Source organism: Erythranthe guttata, chromosome 7 (assembly GCF_056151865.1).
Source record: "Erythranthe guttata isolate IM_541 chromosome 7, IM_541, whole genome shotgun sequence".
NCBI lineage: Eukaryota > Viridiplantae > Streptophyta > Magnoliopsida > Lamiales > Phrymaceae > Erythranthe > Erythranthe guttata.
Genome location: NC_142539.1, coordinates 8302111 through 8326039, shown reverse-complemented (window position 1 = coordinate 8326039; position 23929 = coordinate 8302111). Strand labels below are relative to the sequence as shown.

The 23929-nt window shown below is 34.2% G+C and overlaps 1 protein-coding gene, 3 long non-coding RNA genes and 1 pseudogene across 5 annotated transcripts; 2 read left to right on the top strand and 3 right to left on the bottom strand.

The window, feature by feature from the left end:
- Positions 1-1380: 1380 nt before the first annotated feature.
- LOC148769144 (uncharacterized) lies at positions 1381-2823 on the bottom strand. Its single transcript, XR_016032024.1, has 3 exons — positions 2533-2823; positions 2388-2434; positions 1381-1676 (listed from the first exon to the last, which is right to left on the bottom strand). It is a non-coding gene; the product is annotated as an uncharacterized LOC148769144 (long non-coding RNA).
- Positions 2824-3992: 1169 nt separating this feature from the next.
- Positions 3993-6115, top strand: LOC105972717 (small ribosomal subunit protein eS30z/eS30y/eS30x pseudogene; annotated as a pseudogene). Its single transcript, XR_016032207.1, has 2 exons — positions 3993-4468; positions 5263-6115. The product of XR_016032207.1 is annotated as a small ribosomal subunit protein eS30z/eS30y/eS30x pseudogene (transcript).
- Positions 6116-13994: 7879 nt separating this feature from the next.
- On the bottom strand, positions 13995-14586 carry LOC148769143 (uncharacterized). The gene is made up of 2 exons (XR_016032023.1): positions 14471-14586; positions 13995-14363 (listed from the first exon to the last, which is right to left on the bottom strand). It is a non-coding gene; the product is annotated as an uncharacterized LOC148769143 (long non-coding RNA).
- A 1782-nt stretch (positions 14587-16368) lies between these two features.
- LOC105972692 (uncharacterized) lies at positions 16369-16975 on the bottom strand. The gene is made up of 2 exons (XR_001174156.2): positions 16859-16975; positions 16369-16703 (listed from the first exon to the last, which is right to left on the bottom strand). It is a non-coding gene; the product is annotated as an uncharacterized LOC105972692 (long non-coding RNA).
- A 5948-nt stretch (positions 16976-22923) lies between these two features.
- LOC105972664 (uncharacterized) lies at positions 22924-23352 on the top strand. The gene has a single exon (XM_012997640.2). The coding sequence runs from the start codon at positions 22924-22926 to the stop codon at positions 23350-23352; it is 429 nt and encodes a 142-aa protein (XP_012853094.2).
- The last annotated feature ends 577 nt before the right edge of the window (positions 23353-23929 follow it).

The following is a 23929-nucleotide window of genomic DNA, read 5'->3' as shown; positions in this document are numbered from 1 at the left end:
TGCAGCTGGGCAAAAATTGCACATAAGGGAACAATTGTACTTTTGCCTCTCGAGGGGGCTATCTCAAAGAAAGAATTTTAGGGGTGGACCTATTCCTATATATTTTCCATATGAGGGGTGTATATCAAATGGACCCTAAAATTATATCTTTTTATACATATATGGGATAATTAGTGAGAACCCCCTAATACATTTGACTATATGAAGGTGGATACAACCCCTTTTCTAATATTAGTGAGATCCCCCCACTTAATAATTAAAATCCTTTTTAATTAAAAGTGGCTTTTGACCTGACTATTTTACCCCTGAATAATTAAATCTAATAAAATATGTGATCACGTTAAATCAGCAGTTTCCAAATCTTATAATCATAAAACCTAATCACATCTTTAGTACCCAATCGTCATTCTGTCATCTCCATCACGTTTTCTATTATGTCTCGAACTGGGGACCCGGTGGTGGTGGCGAAGGCGACGGCCAAGGAGAGGACGAAGGGGGGCCACATATTGACAACGACGAGGGAAGACCCCCGCGGTCCGTTAAAAAATCGGCACCTCTAATACAAATTCAAGCGCCTCTTCGTCGGTGACGACGCTCAAAGAGAACACGGCGGCGGCAGCGGCCAAGGAGTGGCCGCCAACTTTCACTCCTCTTTTCCACCCCGACCAACACTGGTTTTACTACCTTGTTCAAGAATTCAACTGTTGCCTCTGCGAATGCTTCCAGACCCATTTTATCATTCAATTAGAAAACAAATGAACAAATTATTTTCTAAAGAAAGAAGATTTATCACAAATTGTCAGATAATTATCCTTCAGAAATGGAGGAATCGAATGAAAGCGAAGTTTACTTTGGGGAGAGGGCAACGAGGCAGACGCACAAGGTTTGCTTCGTTTTTTAATTAAGTTCATAGTTTTTGTTCTTTTCGGATTTTTTAGTGCTGAATTGTAGAAACTTGTATTGTTTTGGGAGCTAATTTTGTTCAATTAATTGTCAATCGGATGTTCGTTTGTTGAAATTGTGCTGGTGTTATTTACAAAATTATAGTTGTTTTCGTTACTGTTGTAGTCGATTTCATTAATCAACTAGATTTGATAGTTGATCTTGATAATTTGTAGTTGTTTTAATTGATAAATAGTTGTTTTAATTGAAAAATAGTTGTTTTAACAGAAGAAATATAGTTGCGTTAGTGTTATTCACAGAAATATAGTTGTTTTAACTGAAAAATTATAGTTGTGTTGGTGTTATTCAGAGAAATATAGCTGTTTTAACTGAAAAATTATAGTTGTGTTGGAGTGAATTACATAAATATACTTGTTTTAACTGAAGAATTAATGATGCTAACATGAAAATGATCTATATTACATATATTTATAAAATACGACAACATATGTTATAACAAAACAAAGTTTAAACATATCTTGAAAATTAAGAAAACGTAAATTTAAATAACAATTGTCAACAACATTCCATTTTAAGGGTTACAGTGATCAAGCGATGTTAGTGTTTACGTTTTTGTTCGTCCTGTTGTCCTTGCACTTCCCCCATTCTGGAAGAGTCTTCACAATTTTTGTCCACATTTGGAGGTAGTCTATTTCGATTTCTTCTTTAATGATTGAATGTTCCTCGAAAATGTTCTTTGGCGTATGAAACGGGCTACTATCGTTGTGTGCCCTCTGTTAAGACAAAATAGATCAACATCATGTAAAAAATAAATGCATATCAAACACGGTCTGCAGAGAACTACTTATTGGTTATTTTCTATAATCAACTAGTTTTAATATAAAATCGACTATTTTTATAAAGTGGGTTGCTATCTTGTTAAATTAAATTTTACTCCTCAAGCCTGCATAAATAGTAGAAAATCAAAACACATTAAATACAAATTAACAATATCACCTTTTAAATATTAAAATAACTATTTTATATGAAATGGTTATGAAGTAAACAACTATTTTATTTTAAATAAACTTCAATGTGTTAGTCGTATATAGTAGAAATCAACTACGCTTTCACCAAGTACAGTTGATCAAATGAAGTAATCAATTATTCCTTCATCAACAAACACTTCATCAACAAATACAGCCGGACAAACACTGAACAAGACAAAGTGATTTAATTTTAATCAACTATTTCTTGGTTAACAAACTATTTTCTAACACATCCTGAATAGTGCAGTCTCACTATCACAAGTTGGCATACTCATTCAACTATGTATTTCTATACAACAATAAAGATCAACTGTACTATCACATACACCATCAATCGCTTACAACACCCATTCATTTAGAATTAACAAAAAAAATCAACAAACTAGTAAATTATATTAGACAGTGTTCTTATAAATTTCAATAAATATTAAAAGAAAAAATAGCAGTTCTAGCTACCATCGTCCACGATTCGAATATGGTTCGTCGATTTTATCATATATCACCTGTAGACCAATAAACAGAAAGAAAAAAAACCGGGTTCTATTATTTGAAGACTATGTAGTATGTTTCGAACATGACTATTTCAGTGCGGGGAACTTACTGTTGGCATATGGCGTCGGGAAATAGCAGTATAAAGGATTTGATTGTAGTCTTTATCGTCGATGGGTTCTAAACAAAAACCACTAGGGCAAATTTGTAGTTGTGTTTTGTTGTCAATGGGTTCAAGCGAATTTCACCTCAAATCTGCAGCGTCGTCGATATTTTGCCCTAGAAACTATTGTCGTCGTCGTTGTTTTCGCCCTAGAATTTTTCACCGAGGTGGGAGATTGGAAGAAAGGTGGGTGCGAGATATTGGGGATTCAGAAGATTGGAAGGAAGACGGGATTTGGTTTCCAATATTTTTTGTTTATTTGGGTCGTAGCTTCTAAAAGGGTATTTTTGGAATACATAAAATAATGGATCTAATACTAATATTGAAAATGTGGCTGGATCTTCCCTCATTAAAAAAACACTAGAGGGGTTCTCACTAATAGCCCCTAATTTTAATCATTAACCTATGGATAAATAATCTACTTAAATCACACGAATCACGTGTAAATTAATGCAGTACTAGTCTTTCTAAATGTTTCATAATGTAATCTGGTGGCTCTTTTGTGATGGGGCTACCCCATCACCAGAGTCTTTTCATTTTCATGCTTAATTGATATACTCCATTTTCTTATCAAAAAAAGTAAAAAAAGGTAAGACAATGTTTTATTGTCTTTCATTAATGTAATGACTTATTGCAGCTACTGTTGTTCCCAGTATATAAAATGGGTAGTGAATTTAGTAAATTGGTTGAACAAATTAATTAGTGAAAATACGAAAAGATTAGCCGAGGCGAGAAAACTCTTTTCTTAAGACGATATTGCCCCGCTACGGTGCTTACGGTTATTTAACAATGGTCTCCCAAGATACAACGGCTAATTCGGCATACGGGCCCTCAAAATCCCGAGTACGACGAACGTTACTTTATGTCTCAAACTCTCGAATCAAATACGGAAGAAAATATTCTACAAAGAATATTTCCGGGCTAAAGAAAGATAAATTGCATAGAACAAAATTATGGAATTCAATTGATTTTTATGTTATTAAATCAAACATGCGGAGCTTTTTATTTATAGGTTTTCAATGGTTGTGAGTAATGAACACAACCCTTAGGAAATTAAACAAATGAAGGTGTGGCCACACCTCTTCATATTGTCACACCTATTTGATCAAATAGGTGCCTAAAACCTTTTTTTTTTTTGTTCATTCAAAAAATAATTTTATTTTAATAAATAAAATCTCCAACAATCCCCCACATGAATGAAATTAACGAAAAACGATGGATTCTATTAAGGCCCCATTTGGTTCGTATGATTATACCTGATTGACAATATAATCCACTCGGTACACCCATTTGGTTCACATGATGCAGGCCCGGTATTGATTCTGAGCCTGGGTCTGAGTCCTTCATTTTCGGGATAAATCATCCAGCCAGGAGAGGTGGGGGCTTTTGAGATCCTACACAGGGTGAAATACACCGGGTATATCTTTACCATTAATATACACACAAACACACACACACCCACATTGGTGTGTGTAGATCAACGGTGAAAAGTCACCCGGTGTAACCTTCACCGGGTGTAGGATAGATAAAACCAGAGGTGGGTATATGTAATCCCATCCATCATCCACACTAAACTACACAAGAAATTACTTTTTGACCCTCAATACAATTTTTTATTACGATATACACAGGTATATATAACATTTTTCTCCCTCAAATTGAATCTTCTCGACCTAATGCCTCTCTCTCTCCCTATCTGATTGACTTCCGAGAAAAGCCACTGGAATTCAATGTGAACCCATGCCCGGCGCCGGAATCTGAAGTCACCGTATTTGAGAAACGGTAGAGTTGCAAGGAGCGTACAGAACTGTGTGGAAAGCGTAAGTTGTTGCCCCGACTGCAATTGGTTACAGCTCAAAGCAGAGTTCAGTCATCAACAGTTCAGGTGTGTGTGTGTGTGTGTGTGTGTGTGTGTGTGTGTGTGTGTGTGTGTGTGTGTGTGTATCCATTCATACTTATTTATCTCTATGTGGTGTATGTATGTGTGTATCCATATAAACGCATTTTTTTTCTCTCTTGGTGTGTGATTCTCGGTGTTAATTTTCCTAATTTATGTGGATTTTTATTTTTTCAAATTTCTCTTTTTTGTTACTTGAGGAATCTGGACGTTCATGATTTATATTTGAATATTTTTCTATCAAATGAGATGAAAAGATTGAATAAAAAAATCGTATTGGAAAAATTGTCGTATTGGAAAATTTAGCTGGAAAAAAAGGTCTTCTTTCCCCCAAATTCAATAGTATAGTGGCAGCTAAATTTGACTTTAAGTAAAATTCACATGGGTCTTTTATAATATTAATTTCTTTGCACATTGAATCATGTATATGTCGTAATTTATGCAAAACACGATAGTACCACTGCAATTAGTTTTGGCAAAGAAATTGGATTGTTGATCTTCCTTCCACAATTTGGCAGATATGAGAAAATGAGCTTTAAATACTTGTAATGTGCGTATTGTTTCGACTCCCAATAAGACGCAATTTTTTTAATAGGAGTTAATCCAAGATTTCTGTTAATCAGCTCTTGGAGCACAAGGAAATTTGTGGAGGGCAGTCGGAAAAAATTTTAATGTCTGTTTCTGCTGGATAAATAGTTTGTGATTACTCTTAGTCAGCCGTTTTTACACAAGAGTAATAACAATGCCTCATTGCCTTGTTTGTTTTCGTGTCAAATTGGAAGGTCGGTGTATCTTGTGGTGCAATCTGGGCTAGAAGTAGATTGCATAGCACAAAGTGAGAATAAAAGAAAGGTACCGAAAAAAATCGATGAGTAGGATTTCTATTAATTAGTCTAACATTGAAAGGTTCTTTTTGTTGCTACCGATGAAGGAATTAGCTGAAGTTAAATGTCTTAATTATTTAGTTTTCCGTAACTGTAATCTGTGTTTAACAAGAAACTATTTGCCTTGTTAACTGCTTTTGAAACACATTACATATATGCAGTTATAAGTAATTCAGTTGATGCGGCACAATGAATTACTATAGCTATTTGCTTTTGAGATCCTTTTATGCTTGTTATTATCTGGATCAATTTAGTACAAACATTTATATTCTTAGCAAAATCATGAGAAAACATATGTAATTATCAATTATTGTTGGTAATTGCTTGAAGAAAATAAAACAAAAGAGAAGATGGGGAAGCTGTTAATCAATCAAACAAAAACATGGGCAATGTACACGGTTAGTTGGCTCGTGCCGGAAAAGTGAGAAGACAGACTCCCAAGGTGGCGAAGCAGGAGTGCAGGACCAGAAGAAGCCTTGTGGCCACACCCACAAGCGTATGCAGTACAACCAATGTTGACTTCGGGAAGAAGAGGGTACCAAACTCATCTCAGAAGTAAAGAGGATTGGACTCGTATGAGTAGTTTTTGGATGTGAATAAGTATTTTGCTTTTGTTTTTGTTTTTGTTTTAATTATGTTGTAGTGATTGCTAGTTACCAGATAAAATACTTTTTTGGCAGCAGTTGTGCTGCGGCTGTTTTGAATTTATGTACCGCTCAATGTTGCGTATAATCAAGTTGAATTAGTTTAATTTGAGTTAAAAAAAAATATGTGGTAATGTGATGTTGAGACGCCACACTTCGTCTATGTCCATGAAAACCGTTTGAACTGTTGTGCTACCCATTTAGAATAAAATTTTCGTGTTTAGTACAGATATTCGCAACAATAAAAAAAAAAAAAGACATAAAACTGGAAAAAAATGGAAATAATTCATTTGTAGGGGTTGGGAGCCTTAATACACATCGAGCAGGGGCAATATAGGTTTTTATATACTTATCCAACCCTAACCATTGAGCCAAACACAAGAATGATCCAATCCAGGCATCTATCTTGCAGCTGAAACAGTCGAACCAAACATGAGATTAACTAATTTCATTTGTATCCCTACAGTGTAATCCTAGTGGGTTGATAGAATCCCATTCAAACCCATCACACGAACCAAATGAGGCCTAAGAGTTCAAGTGGATACTATTGCAATGGGGATAGGTAGTAGGGGTGAACGCGGGCGGGTTTGGGCGGGTTTTCATAAAAAAATCAACCCGACCCGACATCAGCGGGTTAGCAATTTCGCCAACTGCATAAGCTTATTTAAAGCCACAAATCGCACGGTTCGGGTGTAGCGGGTTACGGGCGGGTGGCGGGCGGGTTAGCGGGTCGAAGAAGTACGCAATACCAAGTTGGTTGGTAGACAAAATACAAAATATAAACTTTAAAATAAAAAATATTATAATAATACTAGAATAAATATACTAAAATTAAATTCTGAAACAAAATAACAGATTATCAACATTAATCCTTACATCTGATGGAGAAATCTAGAAGTAAAAGAAGAAACAACTACAAAATAACCACAATCACCCATCTGTTTGTTAACAAAATGCTGATCATCAATCCTTACATCTTCAAAAATCTAAAAGGAAAACAAGAAACAATTTCAAAAAACAATAATCACCCACCTGATAAAAAAAATCCATACATAAAAGAAAGATTAGAAATCACAGAACATAAACATAAAAAAGGAAAAAAAAAAAACAAACAAGCAAAGGAATAAAAAAATCACGAACATCTCAACATTTACATAAAATCTCAGATTTCTCAGAATATGTCGTTCATCACTTTCAAATTTCAAGATATATATATTTCTATATATTCAACATTAGAAAGAAAAAAATAAAAAAATCCATCAATAAATAAAATCTTATCTTTTTAAATAAGTCTTGAATCTGACTAGTAGCTTCTATAAGAATGATTGAGAATTTGAGATTTGAGAATTAAGATTTGGAAGAATAACAGAGAAGTCGGTAGAAGGGAGAAGGGAAAAGACGCAATGTATTGGAAGCTACTGGAAAACCCTAAATGGGCTATTGGGCTATCCAATAAAACAATGTATTTATATTCATATATGCGGGCGGGTCGGGTTAGGAGCGGGTTTTAATATTAAAACCCGAAACCCGACCCACATTTTTCGGGTGGCAAAATTAGAATGCTGTTTTTAAAAAATTATAGTTGGAAACTTACGGGTTGCGGGCGGGTTCGGGCGGGTCGGGCGGGCGGGTCGGGTTTGGCGGGTTTATGAACACCCCTAATAGGTAGCTTTTGGCTTTGAACCTTCCTTAGCGGTATACCATCAAATTTACTTGGCTAGTTAGTGGACGCGATGTCTTGAACTGCCAGCCGTTTGTGTAAACCAAGACAATGATATCCACATAATAGTTTTCCCACATTTCATCGTTTCTCATGGTTGCTTCCATTTTGGCCCTGGAGCACATCTTGGATTCATAAGTGTTTGTCATTTTGAAGCGGCCCACACTTCTACACTTAGATACGTGATGTCCTATTAAAGGCATCCTACCAATACCTCACCTTTTGTCAATGTTTTGGAATCATTAAAAGCTTTCGCTTATCCTTCACCCTCTCCGCAGGCAGCACTAATGTCTATCACGGGAATGAGCTGGAAATATATAATTCCATAGGAATATATACTCCTTAGTGCATCACTGAATTTCAATAGCTTAGTTGTCCCTTTTAAACCAGTTCTTGAGATCTCCAGTCATCATGGTTGGGTTACCACTATAGAAATTCTTAACTTATGGGTTTTGATCTCACACCCCTAGACAGGCAATATGTTTGATCTCTTTAGTTGACTTTTAGTCGCGGATCCGCTATTAACCATTAATTTTCATAATCAATGTTATATTATTTCTTTTGAGATCAATTTCCTAATGTTCTTATGTGTACGAGTGTGTCGATACTTGCCATTATACATGTCGTTTGTGCCCTTATCGTAACCGATTGGCTATCACAATTTATTCATAATTGCAGGCACCGACTTAGTCCAACACGGAACATCCTCCAATAGTTTTATGAAGTTTATTCAACTTCTTTTATAACTTTATCTAAAGCTATATATTCGAATTCAACCATGAATCGAGATATTCATTTTTCTTTGAGGATTTCCAAGTTACATAATCTTAGTGGACTCATATATCCAATGTAATTTCCTAATAGAACTGGATATTTTCTTTAGTCTAATCCATTTAAACGCGATACTTAGATTACCTAAGAACCCTTATAACATCATTGAATGATTATTTTTAGTTGAACCATTGTTCATTGTTATTTTTGGTAAAGTAAAGACTTGATCTTTAGACAACTAGATCAATTTTATAGTAGTCTCAATATGAGACTTTCAATAAGATTATCTTTGTCGTAGTGAATTTAATCTATAAGATTACATCGTCTAGACCCTCGTTTTTCACATCAAAAATTTAATTTTTATTGTTTTTCAATATTTTCTCAACGTTCAAAATAATATTATGATCACTATCTCATGATTATAATATCGTCTATAGACATATACTTCCACGTGCTTTTAATATAAACACACTGGTCACACTCGTTATTACGAAAATTATTTGATAACACAATTTTATCAAATATTACTTTAGAATGACTTAACGGATTCCAATATCTTGTTATAAATAATCAAAAAATTCAATAGCTACTAATTTAGCTTTATAGGACTACCCTTAATCATTCTTTTGAATAGTCCATCTAAACCTTAATGGTTTACTACTTGGAAGAAGACAAACTAACTTCCACGTACATTCTTCCAATGTAGACAATATTTCAATAATTGTCATTCGTTCATTTTATAACTCATAAGTTATAAAATTAAATTAAAATCAAACATATTGATTTTCTTTGCCATCTTGTTGTACTCTTGGTTGTTCGCAACTTTGATGATTTACCACTCACACATATTTAACTTGGTTGTTCATCACTTTGAAGATTTACCACTTATACATTTATAAGTTCTCTTATTTAGAACTTATTTATTTTCTTATTTTACAAGAAAACACAATATAATCAATTTGCATCAAGAGTGACTATCTCCTACACAATCATTATTTATATATTCAATATTTATCCACTTGACATACTAGGCCTTATATTAACTTAGGTACTTTTTTTACCTTGGCCTAAAAACCCCCACATTTCTAAATATTAATGTGGTTACTGGTTATGGCCTAAAGACCCGCACAATTATAAATATTTATGTGGTTAGTTCGGAATATCTAATTTATGTGGTTAGGGCCTAAAGACCCCCACATTTTTTAATATTAATGTGGTTAGCTCGTAATATCTAATTTCCCCCACAAATTCTAGAGTATGTATTCTAGAATTTATCAATATGATATCCATAAATTTTTTCCAAGAGTTTCAGTACTCATTTTTTAATTCATTTGTCAAAGTTGGCATTTTCCAACTTTCATTCACATATCATTTAAATGCTTTGAAATCCTTATTTTTATTTTATTAATAAGGATACACAATGTAACAAAATACATTTCTTCTTTTGTTAGGGAAATATATTGGATCACCAATATGATTTAATTACAAAGAATTGTATTTCTTTCTCTCAGGAAGCACAAAAAGAGGAAACTTCTCAAGATACTTAAATCTTGTCAACAAATAAGATAATAAGATTTCTTTCCTCAAAAAGAGAAAATCGTCAAGATACTTAAATCTTGTCAATAAACAAGAAAATATTAATCTCTTCAAATGGTGGTTGATCTCCACTATTCAATATTAAAGTTATAATATACAAATTCTAATCTTAATCGTTCATAGTTTAGGATTGTATGTCCTAAACATGCCGTTCAAAATTCAGGCAAATCCAACGATTTAATTCTACAAAACAAGTTCTTAAGTAAACTTCTCAAATTTTCTTTCAACAAAACATCCATTGTTGTTTACAATGATTTCGGATGTTTGAAAAATCAAAATCCGATCTCATCCATTCACAGTGTAGATCATCATCTTGCAAATGTGATATCAAAAAAAAATAATAATATCAAATCGAACCAACAGTTCGATCTTCTTTTATGTTCATGAGACAAGAACTGTTCATGTGATCTCATGAATTGAGCTTTTCTTTCTTTCTATTTCATTTCAATATTATAATAAACATAATATTTGACATGTGAGCACAACGTTCATACTAGTTGATCATAGAAAGAAACAATAGATCAAGCATACTATATCAATATATACATAGTATACACACGAGTATATAATAACATCAAGTTTGGATATTATTTCATGGCATAAATTAATTCATATCCAACATAGTTGATTTATATAAATATATAGCATATAATCAATATGTGTCCATGCAATTACACAATTCTAAGGAATTGGTATGGCTTACGGAAATAATAATATGTATAATAATATTCCTCTAACTAAGTAACACAACTAATATATGAGGCAAGTCTAATCGTTCATAGAAAATAATAAAAACGTTAATAATAAGATCACGTACTCACAAATTTCATAAAATATATTCGGAAATCAAACAACTCGACGGTTCCACATCAAATGAAAATTGGGAGAAAGCTAATCCCTTATCAAACTATATGCATACAAATAAATATTGAATTTTTCATGATAAATGTCATGTAGTATAGCACTTATCATGCGGTTTATGATAAACTTATTCAAATAATTAGCACATATGCTATCACTTTATTGCATTTAGGATAAAGTTATTTGTATCATTAATATAGATACACAAACATAATGAATATTCATTGAAGCATATATATTGTATATGTTTTACCATGCTTCCACCTATGAAAATTAAACTATCATGCAATAATCCACCATTATATCATGTAGAATTATCAATTTATTGCAAAAATAGATATCTAATAATCAAAAAACGTACCCGATAAATTACATGTTCGTCAATTCAAAATTTTGTGGGTAGCACCAAATCGTGTCAATATTATGGCAGTGCTGAATGATTTAATCATATCTCTTCCGTCTGAAGTCCGATTTTGTTGACTCAATATGATCCGAATAGCCAACAAAGTTTTCTACAACTTTTATATTTCACGTTTTCTGAGATTCGGACTGGTCATGATCAAAGTAATCCTCGAAGTCGGAATAGGTGTGCTGTAAAAATACACCTACTATGGAACCACAAAAAATATTAAATAATATTCATGAATCGAAAATAATATATAATCTCATCATTATTCTTCGATTTCGTCTTCTTTCACCAAAATTTCATGCATTGGACATTGGTGAGGCGTTTAATATGCGATAAGTTGCATTGGTCACGAACGGTTCTATTTTACATGAGAAGGTGCATTGGCAGTTTTAGCACCCTTTCGTGTTGTTATCATAACTCCTCCTAAAATATCCATTTGTGAAGTTTAACATGATCTGGAAAGAAAACTTGATTATCTACAACTTCTGTGAAATGTTAATTTTCCATATTCGGACTTTAACATCTTCGAAAATGGGAAAGAACGTGGACTTCATGTTCTGTTCGAAAATGAACTTTTTCCTCCAATTTGATTTTGTAACTTCTTGATTTTTGGCAGATTATCTTCTTCTCCATCCCGTTTACCAACGTGTGCAGAAAACTCATTTTACTAAATCACACAAAAATATCTTCTTAATATTGTTGTTCCCGGTATATAAAACGGATAGTAGATTTAGTAAATTGGTCGAACAAAATTAGTGAAAATACGAAAAGATTAGCCGAGGCAAGAAAACTCTTTCCTGAAGATGATATTGCCCCGCTACGGTGCTTACGGTTATTTGACAATGGTCTCCCAAGATATAACGGCTAATTCGGCATATGAGCACTCAAAATCCCGAGTACAACGAACGTTATTTTGTGTCTCAAACTCTCGAATCGAATACGGAAGAAAATATTCTGCGAAGAATATTTCCGGGCTAAAGAAAGATGAATTCCATAAACCAAAATTATGGAATTCAATTGATTTTTATTTTATTAAATCAAGGGCAAATTACGGCCACCCCCCTGAGCTATGGTGAAATTACGAAAACCCCCCTCCTGTTTGGGTAATTACAGCCACCCCCCTCAACTATATATTTATCTTACGAAAAGACCCCTCAAGAGGTAAATTTAGGTATGTTAATTCGGTAAAACCGAACGAAAATTTCGGTACGCCAACATTTCATACCGTTTACCGAACTAAATATACGATTTGGTTCGATAAATAACCGAATTACATAAATTTTACGTAAAAATATTTAAAATGAGGGGGTGGCTGTAATTACCCAAAAAAGAGGGTTTTTTTAGTAATTTGACCATACTTGAGGGGGGTGGCCGTAATTTGCCCTTAAATCAAACATGTGGAGCTTTTTATTTATAGGTTTCCAATGGTTGTGAGTAATGAACACAACCCTTAGGAAATTAAACAAAATGAAAAAGTATGGCCACACCTCTTCATATTGTTGCATATTTGATCAAATAGGTGCCTATAACCTTCCTTTTTTTTTTCATTCAAAAAATAATTTTATTTTAATAAATAAATTGCCAACAACTACTACTTCGGACAAGAACAAGAAACCTATTAGAGCGGGTCCCGATGGGCGAAAGGCGAACCCATTTGATTTTGGCTCTAGAGTTAATGGTTTATGAACCCAACACAAGCCCTCGATCATGTCCTAGCATACGAAGCAATAACCAATGATTAACAATGAAAAACTTCAGATGATAACATGAGACAATAATACTTGTAATAAAAAAAAATCAGACACCATCTGACCTTAACTATCCATCAATTACGTTTCTGAATCTGAACAAGTCATTTTCGATCTCTCGAACAATGACAAATGTTGAGGTGGCAGAGAGTGTGTATGAAGAAGTTGTTGTACCTCCGATAGGTTCCAAAGTCAGTGGTGTACCTCGAAAACTAGAGTTTAATAGGGTTGGGCAAAGCATCAAATTTACTGTATACTTTGATGTAATTGCTCCTTCTAAAGATTATGTTTTTCGATCCTTGACGTCGAGGCGTAATGGATATTTAATGCAACCCCGTTGGTTGTTCGGATCGTAAATTATAAGTTCGGTAGTTACATGGTGCCATTCATAAGTTGTAATGGTCGTGAAATCTTAAACAAGCAAGGAATTATTTACAAATTAAAGTTAATTTATTGAATAAAATAGTTGGAGTTACAATCTTCTATCCCGATCCATCTAATTATTTTATTTTTGTGGAATCGCCTTTTCAACTCTTCTTGATTTTTATTTTGTTCATCAATAACGATAATTCGAGGATTTGATCAATTTACTCTGGAATTAAATATTTGGACTTGTTTTTCCCCTCTAGAAATAAATATATATAACAATATTTGGCTCAAAAATATATACTTTAGTGTCTTGAAACATATATATATATATATATATATATATATATATATATATATATATATATATATATATATATATATATATATATTCTTCAACATTTGTGTCAAATATACAATTTAATTAGTAACAAATAATGCGTTGGCATATTGGAATTGCGTGATGAAACACATACATGTAAAGACAAAAGATAGATTTTTACAAGCCAGCCATATTTATTTAAAACTACTTATATATAGAATTTAAAACAAAGAAAACTTAAAGATGAATTTATTTGACTTCATCTTACAATCACATCAGCCATTACAACAAATTATTATTATTGGCTCTATTTATTGGGAATACTCCATAGTTCATTTTAGTTTATTGAAAATAATTTGAAGAAAGATGGCATTAATTAGCTAAGATAATTACTAATTTTAATAGGGCGCAACATGATGAAACATTTTTTTACCACAATTAGCATCAACGCAGTTTTGATCTGTTTTACAAGATGGATGGCACGGGGCAAGGGCAACCCTTGTAATAATTCCTGCTGGTTGCCAGGCTTCCACTTCAAACATTTTTTAGAAACAAAGTATAACTGCACACAATAAAATTAAAATTAATAAACAATAAGAAAGAGTCGAGCTCGAGTTTTGGTTGAGAAGCTTTTGAGTTAATTTAGAATGAGAGGCTTTTATGCTTTACCTGATGAGGTGATTAAAAGAAGAGCAAAGAAAACTATTTTTAGGTGCAATATTCGCCATTTTATGTTAAATTTTCAGTATGAGAACAACCAAATTTATAGGCAAATTTGCATCCACACAAACCCCATGAGCTATATATTTTACAATATTGTTTATGTACTTAGAATTAGATCATGCCCACATGCTTTATGAATGCATACATACTACTTATGTATGTTAGTTATCTTTTTGTTTGTATGGTTATTTCTAAATACTCAGTAGTAATACAAATTGTACTTGAGTTTTCATTATAGGCAATTATCAATAGGCTCATATGAAATAACTTATAAACAAATAAGTATGGTAAAAAACTAATTTATCTTAAAGGACAAACATGATTCTTTTTTTCATAAAATATCATCAAAGACAAACACTCCTCAAATTCTAAGTTACTTGAATTTCGTCAATCAAACTTTAATTTAACTTCAATTTCATCAATTGGCCCTAATTTTGACCGCCGTTACTTTTGACCGAAGTTGAAGATTATTTTTTATTTATTTTTTAACATAGTAATATTAATTCTTTTAATGTTTTTTTTCTTTGTAAAGTAATATTAATTATTTATTTTATTTTTTTTCAGTTTTTTATTTCGAACAATGTTATTGTGTTGTTGACTAGCATTGTCACTGTGTAACACATCAACTAAATTTATTTTTTTGCAATGAACGGTTTGCATAAAACAGTTTTGCTTGCTTTTAGTTAATTTTTCTGAATTTTGATTGATAAGATTAGAGTCAAAATAACACGCTTTTAACACGTATTTCAAATATTAGTACTTTTATGATTTTTCTTGAGGGCTGTTTATTTTTTTTCCTCAAAAGCATCTGGTGTTTACTAAAGCATTAGTGGTGTCGTGCTCTTATATTTCTTAAGGGGCAATATTGTAACCATAAGTACAAGAAAAAAAAAAGTGAATCATATATCAAATTATAAAACATAGTGGTGCATCACCAATTCCAATAAAAACGCTTATATCACTTAATATATATGTATATATGTTTTGCTCTTTTATTTTTTTTTTGAAATGCAACATTTAAGGTAGATGTAGCTTATTGGTTTTTAATAATATTTTTTTGCTTTTTAATTTTTTATTCTTTTATTTTATTAAATATGGAGTTATTACAACCTCTATTTCGATTTGTCTTATTATTTTGTTCAAGAATTTTGTTTTTTAGAATCTCCCCTTTCAAGTTTTTTGAATTTTGACTTTCGGTCTTCAATTAGGGTTGGGTCAATTGACTCTCGAATTCAATATTTGAACTTGTATTTTCTTGCTCAAACTGATCAACATCTTTTAAAAAATCTTGTATTTCCTCTCTAGAAATATATATAGGGAAAATTACGGCCACCCCCGTAATGTATGGTCAAATTACGAAAAAACCCCTCTTGTTTCGGTAATTACAGCCACCCCCCTCCTTTTAAATATTTTTACGTAAAATTTATGTAATTCGGTTATTTACCGAACCAAATCGTATATTTTGTTCGGTAAACGGTATGAAATGTTGGCGTACCGAAATTTTGGTCCGGTTTTGCTCAATTAACCACCCTAAATTTACCTCTGGAGGGGTCTTTTCGTAAGATAAATACATAGTTGAGGGGGGGTGGCTGTAATTACCAAAACAGGAGAGGGGTTTTCGTAATTTGACCATAGCTAGGGGGGTGGCCGTAATTTGCCATATATATATATATATATATATATATATATTTCTAGAGAGGAAATACAAGATCTTTTTATATGCATGTAAAGACATAAGATATATGTAATTTGTAAAAACAGGAGATATATTTTTACGAGCCAACCATATTTGTTATTTGTGTAAACTTACTTATATAGGTGGCAAAAATGCATCAAACCCCAGGTAAATGAAAATAAAGGTGAATTTATTTAATTTCGTCTTACAATCACTATAGCCATTACATGAAATTATTACTATTGGCTATATATGATTATTATGAACACTCCACATTTCATTTTTATTGAATATAATTTGAAGAAATATGGCATTAAAAACTAAGACAATTACTTATTTTAAAAGGGCGCTTCATGGTGAAACATTTGCTACCACAATTAGCATCAACGCAGTCTTGATCCGTCTTACAAGGCGAATAGCACACAGCAAGGGCAGCCCTCGTAGTTTCTGTTGGTTGCAATTCGATGGCTTCCACTCCATTTATTTTTGAGGAATAAGGTATAACTGCATATTATAATAATAATTGAAATTAATGAATAATTAAAAAAGTTGAGCGCTCGAGATTTTGTTGAGCTAGCTTATTAGATTTTTACTTTATTGAGAACATGGCCTGAAGAATATAAATCTAGAATTCATATAGAATCATAGGTTAATTTTACCTGATGAGGTGATCAAAAGGAGAGCATAGAGAATTATTCTAGGTTGAGTAGTCGCCATGTTTTCTGTTGAATTTTCTATGTGAGATCAACCAAATATATAGGCAGATTTTACCCACTTTGTATATCACACAAACTTCATGAGCTATTTTTCATATTTTGTCTATTAATTTAAGGGAAATTCCACTTTCTCCTCTTGTACTCTAGGACGAAATCATTTTACCCCCTTCTACTTCTAATTACATCGATTTGCCCCCGTCCACTTGTATTGTTTTCCAATATGGTCTTTGATGTTAGTTTTCATAGGCTTGACCTTGACACCGTTAGTTCAAGGCTGTAAAATTACAAAAATGCCTGGCCCAACTCCAAGTTGAAATCGGCCGAGTCAAGGTTTGAGTTGAATGAGTGGAGTTTCAAGTCTTCAATCAATTAACGCCACACGAATTGCACCTAATTGTTTAATATCTATATCTTACGTCGTCTCTCATCTCCATGGGTGGAACCAGCATAGGCCCAAGGGGGGCCGTGCACCCCCTCCTAACATTTCTTAAATCGATCCTTTAATTTTATATAGAAATATAATTTATTTTTTTCATGTAAAATAGCATTAATTGCTTCTTCTCAGAATTTTTTAATTCATATTTTATCTACTAATCTAATTGTTTAATATCTATATCTTACGTTATCTCTCATTTGCCATCACATTAGTTTTATATGCTTATTAGACTAATCCTAGCTCCTTGAAATTATATGAGATATCTTATATTATCTCATTAGTTTTAATTTCTAATTTTTACTAATTGAAATTAAAAAGAACATATAAAATGCAACTAGAGTTTGATTTCGGAGTTAATATCTAATTTTTACTAATTAAATTTGAAAGAAACAAATAGTATGTATCTAGAGTTGGATATATACCATTCCTATTGAGTTTCAAACCTACTTGAGATGTTTCATACCCACATTTTATTGTCCTCATGCTTTATGCATGCATACAGACTACTTATGTTAGATACAAGATGAGTATTAAAATCTAAAGTTGTCATTAATTAATTGTGAATATTTAGGTATAAAAGTTCTCTTTTTTGTTTGAATAGTTAATAATACAAATTGTCTTTGATACGTAATAGTAATACAAATTGTCCTTGAGTTTTCATATGGGCAATTATCAATAGACCCATAAGAAATAACTTATAAACAAGGTCCATTTGATATACACCCTTAGTATGGAAAATATATAGGGATAAGTACATCCCTAAAATTCTTTCTTTGAGATACCTCCCTGAAGAGGTAAAAGTATTATTGTGCCCTTATTCGTAATTTTCGCCCAACTGCATTCAACATTTCGCCAGTTGCATTAAGCATAATAGCCAACTGCATTTAGCATTTTTGGACCTGCATTTATCATTTTTTTCAATTTTTTTATTTTCTTTTATTTTTATTTTTATTTTTTATTTTTTATTTTAATTTTATTTTAATTTTTTTTTTAATTTTTTTATTAATTTTTTTTTAATTTTTTTTTAATTTTTTAAATTTTTTAAAAATAAATTTTCTATAAGTTTTCTGTACACAAATTGACTATATATGACTATAGTATATGTAGTCATGTACCATCTCTTTGCTCCAAAGTTATATATAGTCATGTATAGTTATCTATAGTCGACCAACTACGTAGACCGGTGATTATATACAAACAAATTTCTACACCTAAAAATTCACAATTTAATTCTTGATATTATAAATCAACTTGTTCAAATATAGATCGAAATACACAATCACATGCATATGTTCTTCAACAAAGAACAAATCATCATCGATTAGTACCGAACAAAAAAATGGAAAAACATAATCATCAACATGACTACACATCAAAAAAACGACACAGTTTATATATATATATATATATATATATATATATATATATATATATATATATATATATATATATATATATATGACCACACGTGACTATACGTGTATAGTCATATATAATGTAGTTTGTAGTTTATAGCTTCAAGACGAGAACAACTTGTTTTGAACGACGAACACAACGTCCACTACGTCCACTATGCAGAAACTTACTACATAATAGTTCAAACTCCAAGACCTGCGAAAAAGAAAAAGAGTTAAACAAACAACGAATTTTGCTTCAAATTTGAATCTGCACACACGCGCACACACACACACACACACACACACTTTCACCTACTGATATACATACACATCACAAGCATATACTTCCCACATAACTCATACATGACTACATGTTACTACATAGTGAAAATTATAAATCATAACTTTTAAGGGGTAAATCATAAAAATTGGACCTAAAAGATTCACCGAGCATACAAAATTTCATTTAATTACGACACGCATGTCATTCAAATGGCAGAAAAAAATTAGAATATTATGTAATAATCTAAAAAAAGCACAAAGAACTCGATCAAACACGAAACTGATTAAAAAATCTAGTCAATTGAAATAAATTATCAGTTGAGTCGAAGAATCAGAGTCGAATTAAAGCCGTGTACAAATGACTACAAAACTACAAGTCCATCTATTACTAAATGTGACTATATAGGACTGCAGTCATCTATAGTCATATATAGTTTTATATAGTAAAATTCATAGCACATCTAAGTTTTAACATAAGTTTTATATTGCTAATCCATTCATAATTCTAAGCTAACTCCTACACCAACAATTAAGTAATAGTTACAACTCGTGATATAAAAGCAAATTGCAATAAATAGCCAATTATAATGCAATTGCAGTCAAATTAGCTAACTAAGCCACACATCTCCACCAAAAATCAAAACAGACTAATATAACAACAAGAATTAACACTCTTTGCCACTAATTATTACGAAGACGAACTAAAAACATGCGCTTATTTACTTCAAACATCATAATTTGCAACTAAAATAGCAAATTAGTTTCTAAATCCTGAAAATAAAAAACAAAAAATAGAGAAACACGTAATAACTTACACCAGGGGACGCCTAGGGATCCAAAATCCGACTCGAGGCCATCAAATCCAACTAATAATCGGGAAATATGAGCTAAGGGGGAAGCCGAGATACAGACCAAATCTCGCGAGTAGATAACCAGAGAAGAGATAATCACGACTGCAATCCCCATTATCAGAACGGGCCATATGTACCCGGTGCAGCGGCGAGGGCGTCAGTGACATTAGCGGAGGAAGAGAGGGAACGGAGCGGCAGAGAGAAGACATCGAGAGAAACATATAAGGCTACGGTTTGTGAACGTGGTGGAGGAAGAGAGGGAACAGAGCGGCAGAGAGAAGACATCGAGAGAAACAGATAGGGCTTGGATTTGGGAACGTGGTTCTAATAGCTAACTTTATAAGGGCAAAACAGGTATTTTAAGTTATCCAGGGGTTTATCAAATTAAGATTAGAATTTGGTTTTTAACTAGGGAAGAAAAATCCATAGGACCTATCCCTATATATTTTCAAAATTAGGGGGTATCCCACATTTCCCATATAAACAAATAAGTATGACAAAAAACAAATTTATCTAAAAGCAAGAACATGATTCTTGGTTGTTGGAACGTGAGGGGCTTTAATAGCGCCCTCACGCAGAAATGGGTCGGGGACCTCATTGGCAAACATAAGTTGGCTATTTGTGGGATTCTGGAGACGAAGGTTTGGGACCCGGGTATCTTGGATTCTATTATGAAGCTACGGTTTAGACAGTGGGAGTATATGAATAATTTCCACCTCCACCGTACCAATCGAATTCTCATCATATGGTATCCGGATGTAGCAAGAGTGGAGTTGGTCAGTATGATGAAGTTGTATGGGGGACTTTAACGCTGTCATAAAACCAACGGAGAAGTCGGGAGGTATCTCACACCTTATATGATACATGACATGCGGGAATGTATAGGGGTGTGTGACTTGGAGGATTTGCCATCTTCGGGGCTTCATTACACGTGGTCGAACCACACGGTGTGGAGTAAGCTCGACCGGGTGTTGGTGAATGAGGGGTAGAGGAATGAATTTAGTGGGAGCTCGACTAAATTCCTCCCATTTGGTCCGGTCTCGGACCACGAGCCAGTTGTCATGAATTTAGGGGACCCTATTACCCCAAATTCCCGGCCGTTTCGCTTATTTAATATGAGAACTTCGCATGGCGATTACCTCAAAATTGGGGAGGATGTTTGGACATCCGATAGACGTGGAAGTCGCCAATTGGCCCTATGCCAAAACTTCAAAGCCCTCAAACATCCGCTCAAACGTCTCAACCGTAGGGAATTTGGGCACATATCGGAGACGGTGCAACGGGCTAATGAGGAACTCGAGGAAGCACAAATACGGCCGCATAATGACCGGCATAATTTGAATTTGCAATGGGAGGTGCAAACGAAGGTTGAGAAGGCCCATTTTCTTGGGAAGGCTTCTAATACCAAAAGGCGAAACTACACTATCTGAAGGATTCAGATCTCCCAACCAAATTCTTTCACGGGTTAGCACGACGAAATGCGTAATAAAACAATATCGTTTCTATCCAACGTGAGGATGGCACGGTTACTACTTCGAATGAGGAGGTACTGGTGGAATTCGAGAATTTCTACAAAGATTTCTTGGGACGAGGTTGCCGTGCGAACCAATTGATCGGGATGTGGTTCGCTTGGGACCGTTGCTTGGAAATGGGAAGAGGACAGACCTTATCGTTCAGTTGTCGCCATCGGAAGTTAATGATGCCCTCTTCAACATATCGGATGACAAAGCCGTGGGCCCGGATGGATTTACTGCCCATTTTTTCAAAAAATCATGGGCCATAGTGGGGTCGTTGCTTACGGACGCGGTCCTCGAATTTTTTTGGAGCGGTGAATTGCTGAAACAGTGGGACAACACGATGATGGTTTTCATACCAAAATCCACCCAAGCTCTCGTAGTGGGGGATTTCTGTCCGACAATATATGCTGCAATGTTATTTACAATGTGGTGGCCAAGGTCCTCACGGCCCGACTAGAGAAAGGTGCTTCCCCAAATTATCGACAAGGCACAATCAGCTTTCGTGGGTGGGAGACCAATCACGGATAATATCCACTTGGTCGAACACCTAATGCGCAATTACGAACGCAAACGGATCTCGCCTCGTTGCTTGCTGAAGATGGATCTACGAAAGGCTTATGACTCGGTGAATTGGGAATTTCTCCAATCGATGTTGGAGGGGCTGGGGTTTTCTACAGAATTCATGGGTGGGATAATGCAGTGTGTCACCTCTGTTGCCTTCACGATCTCGGTAAATGGGCAAACTAAGGGTTTTTTCCGGCTATGTGAGGGTTATGGTGAGGGGATCCGCTGTCACGGACCTTTTCGTTATTTGTATGGAGTATCTATCAAGACTATTGCACACACGTACAAGGGAACGTGAGATGAACTATCATCCCATGTGCCATCTCCACAAACTTAGTCATCTTATTTTGTGGATGAACTAATGCTTGTCTCGAGGGGTGATGTTGAATCGGTCCGTATATTGGCTAGCACGGTACTCGAGTTTGGTAGAGTATCGGGTCTTCAAGCCAATAATCTGAAATCGAGTGTGTTCCTCCCGGGAGTGGGCTACCGTGAGTGCGCCACTATTGAGGGTTCGCCACCGGGGTGTTCCCGTTGCGTTACCTCGGCATCCCTCTTGCGGCCTCTAAGCTAAAAGTGCAGAACTACCAACCCCTACTGGATAAGATAGCATGCCATCGGGGTTTGGACAAGCCAGACGCTATCATATGCAGGACGACTTGAAATCCTCAAGTAAGTAGTCCAAGGTACGTATTGTTATTAGCTTTCGATTTTTGCTATACCGGGAACGATTATTGGGCATATTGAGCAACTGTTTAAATCTCGTTCCTATGGGGAGATCGAGTGTCGAAGGTCATTGGGAATCCATTTGCAAACCAAAGGCCGAAGGAGGGTTGGGTATCCGGGATTTACGTGTTTGGAACTGGAGCCTGCTTGTCAAGAATCTATGGGATATCCACTTGAATAAAGACTCCCTATGGATTCAATGGGTTAATGAATTTTATCTCAACGGCGAATCCATATGGGGAAATTGAAAGTGGGCATGGTCTACGATTGGATTCGGCACATGGCTCTGGTTAAACCATGGGGAAAGTTAATATGGGCGACGTCGATGACGCCCCAGCACTCATTCGTTCTGTGGATGGCTGCCATGGAACGAATGCATACGATGGACCGGATGGAGTACCTCGAACTTGATGACACTTGCGTCCTTTGTGACGTACAGAAGGAGAACGGGAAGCATTTGTTCTTCCAATGCAGCGTATCTAGTGAAGTATGGGACGGAATCTGCGTACGGATGGGTATTGCTAGACGACCAACGACACTCAAGGCTGCCCTTAAATGGCTCAAAAAGGAAGTCTGGGGCAACTCTTACCGAAGCAAAGCCAAAAGATGTGCATTGGCGAGCCTTGTCTACCATCTATGGGAAGCTCGCAACAAACGGCGGTGACCCATTAGATCGCCGATGGTGATTAGTCCTACGGTTTCGGGGTTTAACCCCTAGAGACTTGTGTTTTTTTATGTTTTATTTCCCGTGTTTTTCTTTATGTTATGCGATTACCTCGGGTATGCCCGTTGAAATCGCACACTATAATTTTTTATTTATAATATTTACATATTCGATATAAACAAAAAAAAAAAAAAGAAAGAAAAGAAGAAAAGTACATGATTCTCTTTTTCATACAAGATCATCAAAGACAAGCACCTCTTAAATTTAAATAACCTACTCCAATTTCATCAATCAAACTCTAATATAACATCAATTTCATCAATTAACCAATTTTGATCATTGACCTCAATTTTAACCACTGTTGCTTTTGAACGACGTTAAGATTTTTTTTATCAAGTCGACATAGTAACATTAATTTTTTTTTAATGTTTTTTTTTTGGCTTTGTAAAGTAATATTAATTAATTATTATCATTTTAATTTTTTGATTTTTTTTTTCTGACAATGGTATTGTGTTGTTGACGGCCAATGTTACTGTGTAACACAGCAAAATAAATTTTAAATGTTGTTGTATTGAAC

Bases quoted from the DNA above. Each gene is read 5' to 3' on its own strand.
- LOC105972664 (XM_012997640.2), top strand. From the start codon at position 22,924: ATGGGGAAATTGAAAGTGGGCATGGTCTACGATTGGATTCGGCACATG.